The sequence below is a fragment of the Mustela putorius genome, unplaced genomic scaffold, assembly GCF_011764305.1.
Source record: "Mustela putorius furo isolate JIRA1106 unplaced genomic scaffold, ASM1176430v1.1 tig00000095_pilon_pilon_pilon, whole genome shotgun sequence".
NCBI classification, from domain to species: Eukaryota; Metazoa; Chordata; class Mammalia; order Carnivora; family Mustelidae; genus Mustela; species Mustela putorius.
In genome coordinates this window covers 31,559,742-31,568,118 of record NW_025421280.1, presented here as the reverse complement: position 1 = coordinate 31,568,118, position 8,377 = coordinate 31,559,742, and the positions used below count along the sequence as shown (strand labels likewise).

At 55.0% G+C, this 8,377-nt stretch overlaps 1 protein-coding gene across 3 annotated transcripts; it reads left to right on the top strand.

Moving 5' to 3' along the window:
* Positions 1–5,526: 5,526 nt before the first annotated feature.
* Positions 5,527–8,222, top strand: MISP3 (MISP family member 3). Of its 3 annotated transcripts, XM_013054090.2 has the most exons (4): positions 5,527–5,721; positions 6,471–7,056; positions 7,495–7,568; positions 7,841–8,222. In XM_013054090.2, exons 2-4 carry the CDS (start codon positions 6,489–6,491, stop codon positions 7,856–7,858), a joined length of 660 nt encoding a protein of 219 aa, XP_012909544.1. In that variant the 5' UTR covers positions 5,527–5,721; positions 6,471–6,488; the 3' UTR covers positions 7,859–8,222. The 3 variants fall into 3 exon arrangements, 2 of the variants coding, with proteins under 2 accessions (XP_012909544.1, XP_044938998.1); XR_001178766.2 differs by lacking the exon at positions 5,527–5,721 and having other exon boundaries at positions 5,729–7,056; positions 7,411–7,568; XM_045083063.1 differs by lacking the exons at positions 5,527–5,721; positions 7,841–8,222 and having other exon boundaries at positions 5,729–7,056; positions 7,347–7,568.
* Positions 8,223–8,377: the final 155 nt, after the last annotated feature.

Below are 8,377 nucleotides of genomic sequence, written 5' to 3'. Positions count from 1 at the left end.
CTTTTCCATTTGGGGAAATCATCTCCTACTTTTCATTTCCCAGTCCTTCCCCCATCACAGTCCTGGTCCTGTGGTATAATTTTTTTTTAAGATTTTATTAATTTATTCGACAGAGACGGACACAGCGGACACAGCGAGAGAGGGAATATCAGCAGGGGGACCTGGGAGAGGGAGAAGCAGGCTTCCCACTGAGCAGGGAGTCCAATGTGAGACTCAGTCCCAGGACACAGGATTAGGATCAGGACCTGAGCTAAAGGCAGATGCTCAACTGACTGAGCCACCCAAGCGCCCCAACTCAGCATAATGTTTTTAAGATCCCAGGAGCCCAAGGCAGACGCTTAACTGACTGAGCCACCCAGGTGCCCCCTCTGCTGTGCAATTTGACCTGAGCCTCAGTGAGAAAGGACTTTGACCCAGCTTGGACCTTCCCCACGTGACAAAGGGAATGTGTCTACCTAACTCTCCCCTCCCTCTTTTACATCTTACTTGGGGTACTCAGATCCCAGAATTCCCTGTCCAAATGGTCCTGAGCTCATCAATAAGGCCTCTGTGCCTCTCAAATGCTGTCCATGCAGCCAGGGTGCACCTTACCCCTACCTCCAGCCTGACAAGTCATCAAGGGCAGCCATTGGCAGAGGGGTGAAGGTCAAGCTTAGACAGGCTGCACAGGGTCCCTAGGTGCAGGCACAAGGCTCTTTGCTATGCGGAAGAGAGTTGAAGGCAGGAAGTCAAGGGGGCCAGACTGAGAGCTGGGGTTTCCTGGCACCCCCCGATCTAGTACAAGACTCCTAGGGATTCAAAATGTTTTCATTTGAACCTGGCCTTCTAAGTCATTCTGAAAGTACATTTGCCATGATAGGAGGAGAGAACACACTTTTTAAATTGGCTTTTAATTATGGTAAAATACATATGAAATTTACCATTAGTGGTATTTAGTACCCTCACGGTGTTGTGCAGTCATCCCTTCTGGGGCCAGAACATCTCCATCATCCTGGAAGGAGACCCCATGCCCATTCACAGTCTCTTCTGATTCCCCTTCCCTCAGGCTCTGGTAACCACCAATCTGTCCCTGTAGATTTACCTATTCTCCTATTCTGGATATTTCATATAAATGGGATCATATACTGTGTGGTATTTTGGATGTCTGATTTCTTTCACTCAGCACAATGCTTTTTTTTTTTTTTTTTTTTTTTTTTTAAGATTTATTTGAGAGAGGGGCGCCTGGGTGGCTCAGTGGGTTAAAGCCTCTGCCTTCAGCTCAGGTCATGATCTCAGGGTTCTGGGATCGAGTCCCGCATCGGGCTCTCTGCTCAGCAGGGAGCCTGCTTCCCCCTCTCTCTCTCTCTGACTGCCTCTCTGACTACCTGTATTCTGTCTGTCAAATAAATAAATAAAATCTTAAAAAAAAAAAGATTTATTTGAGAGAGAGAGAGGGAGAGCGAGAGAGAGCAGGAGCAGGGGGAGGGGCTGAGGGAGAGGGAAAAGCAGACTTCCCGCTGAGCAGGAAGCCCAATGTGGGACTCAATCCCAGGACACTGGATTAGGATCGTGACCTGAGCTGTAGGCAGATGCTCAACTGACTGAGCCACCAAGGGGCCCCAACTCAGCATAATGTTTTTAAGATCCATCCACAATGTAGTGTGTGTCAGTGTTTCATTCTTTTTATGACTGAATAATATTCCTTTTTTTCTTTAAGATTTTATTTTTTTAAGTCATTTCTACACCCAACACGGGGCTTGAACTCACAATCCTGAGATCAAGAGTCGCAAGCTTGGGATGCCTGGGTGGCTCAGTTCATTGGGCATCTGCCTTTGGTCCGGTTGAGATCCCAGGGTCTTGGGATTGAGTCCCACATCCAGCTCCTTGTTTGGCAAGGAGCCTGCTTCTCCCTCTGTCTGCCTCTCCCCCTGCTTATGCTCTCCCTCTCTCTGACAAAGAATTAAAAAAAAAAAAAAAAAAAGAATCACATGCTCTACTAACAGAACCAGTCAGGCACCCCCAAATATTCCATTTTGGGGAGCTACCCCCCATATTGTTTATCTATTCATTTGTTGATGGACATGTGGGTTGTTTCTGTCTTTTGGAGGATAGAATGTATCTTTAAAAAAAAAAAAGATTTTATTTATTTATTTGACATAGAGAGAGAGAGACAGTGAGAGAGGGAATACAAGCAGGGGGAGTGGGAGAGGGAGAGAAGCAGGTTTCCCGCTGAGCAAGGAGCCCAATGTGGGGCTTGATCCCAGGACCCTGGGATCATGACCTGAGCCAAAGGTAGATGCTTAACGACTAAGCCACCCAGGTGCCCCGAGAATGTATCTTTTAAAGAGATCTATTTATTTATTTGAGAGAGAGAGAGAGAATGCACACAAGCGGGAGGGGCAGAGGGAGAGGGAGAGAGAATCCCAAGTGGTCTCCTTACTGAACACAGAGGCTGACGTAGGGCTTGATCTCACAACTCTGAAATCATGACCTGAGCCAAAATCAAGAGTTGGAGGCTCAACTGACGGCACCACTCAGGTGCTCTGAGAATATACTTCATTTAATTGTTTGTAATTTAATGTTATAACTGTTAAATATTGAGATGTATGGTATGTGGACTTCCCTTTGTATTCTTGTCCCGTATTACACAATGAAGCAAGATTGTTCTGTTTACCATTGTGTCTGTCTCCCAAACTCAACTGCACCTTCCAAGTCTGATTTGTTTCTTTATTCCCAGCACTGGGGTGGACACCTCGTGCATATCATTAAATAATTCTTAAGCAACTGTTTTTTATCAGCCACTGTTCTAGGCATGGGGTAGTTGGGTCTAGGGGTGACCAAACAGAAAATGCTGTAAGACAACTCACTTTCGGTGGTGGGGAGGAGAGAGATAATATACAAATAAAGGCAATTAATGATCATTGCTGTATAAGGTGAGTATAGAATAGCAGGGTTAGGGGCACCTGGGTGACTCAGTGGGTTAAAGCCTCTGCCTTCAGCTCAGGTCATGATCCCAGGGTCCTGAGACCAAGCCCCTCATCAGGATCTCTGCTCAGCTGGGAGTCTGCTTCCTCCTCTCTCTCTCTCTCTCTACCTGCCTCTCCCCCTACTTGAGATCTCTATCTGTCAAATAAATAGTTAAAAAAAAAAAAGAATAGCAGGTTTAGGGTAATGGAGAAGGGCTGTGTATGATGCAGGCTGGGTGATCAGGGACTATTTGTCTAAAGAAGTGATATATGAGTCGAGACCCACATAGCAGAAGCCAGCCATATGATGAGCCATTCCAAGCAGAGAAAAGGGCAAGTAAGTGCAAAGGCCCTGAGGTAGGAGTGCACTTGTGGGGGGGCGTTGAGGGAAGCACAAAGGCTGGAATGGAAAAGTGAGGGAGAGAATGTCAGAAAATGAGATCTGAGAAGTGGGCAGGGCCTTCTGGGTCCGAGGAGAGAATTTGAATTTTTCTTCTGAGTGTGATGGGGAGCCATTGGAGGGACGCTGAAGTGGTTGGGATAAGTGAGGGTGGAGAGAAGTGGACAAATTCAGAATATGTTTTGGGGGCAGAGCCTGAAGATCCAACAGCAATCCAACATATGGATGGATTGGAGCAGGGCTGAGAGAGGTTGAGGTAGATTCCCAGGTTTGGGGCATGAAAAACAAACTGTGTAAGTTGCCACACATAGTGAGGAGACCTGGGGGGATCCGAAAGTTCAGTTTTTTAAAAGTGTTCAGTTTGACACCTACTACACTAAGAGTGTTGGAGAGGAGTCCAAAACCCAGAGGAGAAGTCAGAGATGGAGATATAAATTTGAGAGACACCAGCACAGAGATGGCGTTTAAAGTATGAGGTAGGGATTGGTCAGGGGTTGAGTGCTGGGAGGAAAGAGATCGTGTGCTCACACTGAGTAACTGATGAGAGCTTGATAAAGAGTTGGCTTATAAAGGTGTCCGGAGGCCCCCCTGACTGGCTCAGCCAGCGAAGCCCATGACCCTTGATCTCGGGGTTGAGTTCGAGCCGCACACTGGGTGTGGAGATTACTTAAATAAATAAATAAACTTAAAAAAAGAAAAAAGAAAAGGAAAAGAAGAAGACAATCTGGGTTAGTAACAGCCAGGGGCTGTTTCCATACCTTGGCTTTGGGGTCAGAGCTGTGTGGAGTGGCTACCTGAAGGGGAAGGACACAGGCACTTCCCTCTGTCTCATCAGCCAACTCCATGGAAACCAGAGGGAAAGAAAACCTATAAGGCAGGTGCAACAGAAGCCTGAGAAGAAAGGCCAGGGAGGGGATACCTGGGTGGTTCAGTCAGTTAAGAGTCTGCCTTTGGCTCAGGTAATGATCCTAGGATCCTGAATTAGTCCTGCATTGGCCTCCTAGATCAGCAGAGAGCCTGCTTCTCCCTCTGCCTGCTGCTGCTCCCCTGCTTGTGCTCTCGCTCTCTCAAATAAATAAGTCAAATCCTTAAAGAGCGAGAGAGAGAGAAATGCCTGCGAGATAGGAGGGAAACCAGGAGAAGATGGTGTCCTTGGAGACCAAGGAGCTAGTGGAAAGGAAGTCAGGGAGGAACCAGTGACTGGATTCAGCAAATGAAGTCCATCAGTGTCCTTGGACTGAAAAGGCTCAGTGGGATGGTGGGGCCAGGAGCCTTGTTAGCACTGCCAAAGAGGAACAGGAAGTGATGAAGAGGAGAGAACACTACAGACAGCTCTTTCCAGAAGTATAGCTTTAATCCTCACCACTTCCCAAGGGAGTAGGTACTGCTTTCCCCCTTTTACAGACGAGAGAACTGGGCCTTGGAGAAGGCTGGTACCTTACTTAGGTTTTGCGCGGGATGGAACCCATGTAGGCCCAATTCCAGTTGGGCCAACGGGGTTAGAGGGAGGAACTGGAGACTAGGATCCAGGAGAGGGTAGGAGAGGGTGGGAAGGAGGGGAGTCATCAAGGTAGGCAGAGACCTGGGGGAAGGAGTGATCAGATATGGATTGTTGGAGGTTCCCAAAGCTGTTTAGCACCCACCCCCCTCTTTCTCTAGGTAACTATTCTTTCTTCCTGGTCAACCCAGAATGGTGAAGTAGGGCCAGAGGACAGATCTGGAGAGGGCCTGGGGAAGAGAGTGGAAAATGTCTTTGGGGGCGTCGGTCTTGCCCTTGAACGCCACGGATCTGGCCCCTGCGGCGGGGAGCTGCTCCATACCGCAAGCTTGGATACCTCTCCAGGGCCTTTCTAGCTGCCTGGGCCCAAGGTGACCGCCTTTCAACCGCAGCTGCTCCGCTGAGCCCTGGGCGCGTTGCGTCCGTCCCTCCTCAATCTGGAAGTGCACTTGGCCGCAGACGCCTCGCGGACTTTTCCAGGAGGGGTGAGGGGAAAGCAGCCTCTGGGCGTGACGCGGCCCAAGGCACACCTCTCTGAAGAGGCCTCGCTGAGCCCAGAAACGGGGAGGGAACCTGGGGCGCGCCAAGAGAGGGCTCCTGGCGCCCCCTCCAGTCTGAGCCGTAGGCTGCAGGGGTAGAATGTGGATGGACAGCCCAGAGGCCAGGGGCGTTGCTGCCCGCCGGCCTGGGCGGGGCTAGCAAGGTCCCGGAAAGATGGCTTTGGAGGACACCAGCACCAGAGGGCCAGTGGCTCAACGACCCAGCCAGGGGCACGGCTGGGGTCAGACCTCCTGGGAATGCCGGGGACGTGGGAGCGACAAGGTGCCACGGTGGCGCCCCGAGAGTCGAACGGCACCTAGACTTGCAGCCGAGTCCAGGTAAGCCCTTTTACAAGAAGTCTGGTACCCTGAACTGACCTGAGGCGCGTCAGCGCAGGAAAGGCGGTACCCTGACGAGCCCCGCCCCTTTCCACCCCGAGGGCGGGGCCGTAATCTTCCCTTCAGGTGCAGAGGGCGGTGCCCGACCCTGCCCCGGGGGGCCGTTCTTAGAGGCCAGGGGCAGGTCAGAGAAACGGCCGCTGTAGGCAACGCCTTGGAACCCGCGGGCGGTGACTGCCACAGGTGCCGCGCAGGGCAGTGTCCGAGCTCTGGGCATCAAAACTCCGGCGCTGGAAACTAAGCCTTTCGAGCTGCTCCCAGCCCTGGACACCGAGGTCCCCGGGCCAGAGATCGGAGCCCTGGGTTCGTCCGAAGAGCGGGGCCTCGAGGCCCCCGGGTCAGACAGCGAAGTCCGGGGCCTGCCCCAGAGCAGGACGCCGAAGTCCACAGGCCAGGAGGCAAGGTCTCCGTGCCCCCTTTAGAGCAGGGCGCGGAGATCTCTGAGCAAGAGAGCGAAGTCCCGGGTCCATCAGCGGGGCTGGACGCAGAACGCCCCGGGCCGTCTGCAGCTGAGGGTTTTGGGAGTCTCTGGTCCGGCAACCACGACCCCGAGCCGTCTGAAGCTCGAAGCGCGGTGGTCCCGAAGCACTGTTCTCTTCAGGATCCCGAGACCTCGGCCCCGGAGTCAGACTCCGAAGGCCCCCTGCAGCATTTTCTACCGCTCCCAAAGACCCCCCGCCCCCCACCAGGGCCCCGAGGAGCCGCTCATGGAGACGCCCATTGAACGAGAAATACGACGCAGCTGCGAACGCGAGGAGAGCCTGCGCCGGAGCCGAGGCCTGAGCCCTCGCCGCGCAGGCCGAGAACTCGTCGAGCTGCGCGTGCGGCCAGTGCTCAGCCTGCCCGGCCCCGGCCCCGCGCTCCCGCGCGCCTTGGAGCGCGCGCGGGCGGGCGCGCAGATGCAGCGAGACATCGAGCGGGAGGCCCACCGTCAGGCGGCGCTAGCGAGCCCCGCAGCCCCAGAGCAGCGCGCCGGGCCGCAGCCGCAGCCGTTGGGTGAGCTCCGGCGATTCTTTGAAGCCGCTGGGGGACGCGGCTCCTTGCCGGCGGCTGAAGGCGGCGCGGACCTGCAGGGGCTGCCGGATCCCGGAGGCCGGCCGCGCTTGGCGGTGCAGGGTCGGTGCCCGGTGCTGGCCCGCGCCCCGCCGCGGGTCGCGCCGTCGCTGCTGGAGCAGGAGGTGCGCGAGGTGCTTGAGCGCGAGCGGGAGCTGCAGCGCCAGCGGCTCAGCGTCTACGGCACCGCCGAGTTCAAGGAGCCCGCGCCGAGCCTCACGGGTAAGCACGCGCGCTCCGACGCTGGGGTCTGTCAGGGCTCCAGCCACCCTCACCGACTGCCCAACTCCAGTGGCCCCTCTTCTGGCCCTCAAGGTACCCCCTCAGGCTCCCAAACGCCCTGCGCTCCACCCTGTACTCGGGATGGTCGACTCCCGAATCCACCTCACTAGGCTCTTGGTGAGGAAGGGAGGGGGGGTTCTAGGTGTCCTTATCGGGTTCCCTGGAACCCCTGGGTTCAGGCACTCCTGGAGCCACTTCCGCACTCTGGGTTCGCCTCCCTCCTCCCTCAGGTTGCTCCCTCCTTTCAGAATGGAGGTTTCCATGGGAAGGAGGGTAAACGCCTGTGTGTTTAAGGGGCGCGGCCGGCCTCCTTGGCCCTGGCAGCCTCCAGCTGGTGACAGGAGGGGCAACCCCGGCTGAGCGCCCCTTCCCCCGCAGCGAGCAGCGGCGACGGAAAGCTGGCGGTGATCTGGCCTCCCCGCAGAAAGGCATCTGAGAGCGGCTTGGAGCAGGTGGGAACCCCCTTTTCTCCTCTTGCTTCAAGCGCTAGTCGCTCTTCCCTCCCCTCAGCCCGGGCGCCAGGGTGCTGGGCCAGGGAAAAGTGCACCCCCGCGCCCTTCGGAAACTCAGTCTAGGCTAGGGCACAAAGTTCTGGGCACGGCCCGGGAGTGACCAGGATGCGGTAGTCCCAGGGCCCAAACCGCCTCAATCTTGTGACTGGGTGTCCTTCCTGCGGTGCGCGGGTCCTTTAAAGTCAGCCTTCCGTCTGGCGTCCTCTCCCCAGGAGGAGCAGAAGACTTGATGTTCCAGCAGGCTGGGACCCCCTGCCAGACGTAACATGTACATCAGAGGAAACTGGTAGGGCTGCCCAGGTGCTCTCAGAATCCACTGAAGGCCTGGACGAAGGCCAGCGGGTCTGCACAGGACAAGATGAAATCGACCAGCCCTTCCTTGAACTTGACTTTGTGAAATTGAGCAGTCTCTTCTATAAAACTGTTAGTCCCCACTGGGGAACACTACCACTCTCAAACCGCCAGTGGAACTGTTCAGCCCTTCGCCGCCTAACTGCAAACGGAGCTGGTCTCTGCCTCCGGCCTTTGCAATTAGGGGACCAGGGTCTCCACCTCGGCTATCCTCACTCCCCAATAAAGCCCTTTCTTTCTGGGCAGTTGAGGCTGTTTTCCTCTGGGTCTTCTTCGTCTGGGCTGGGGCGGGAGCGCGCCCGGCAGAGGAAGTCCTGAGAAAGCTGCAGGAGGCGCGGGCCAGAATACAGAACGTGCCCCCTTAGTGCCGAGTTCTGGGGCTGCTGGTCTCCCCCGGC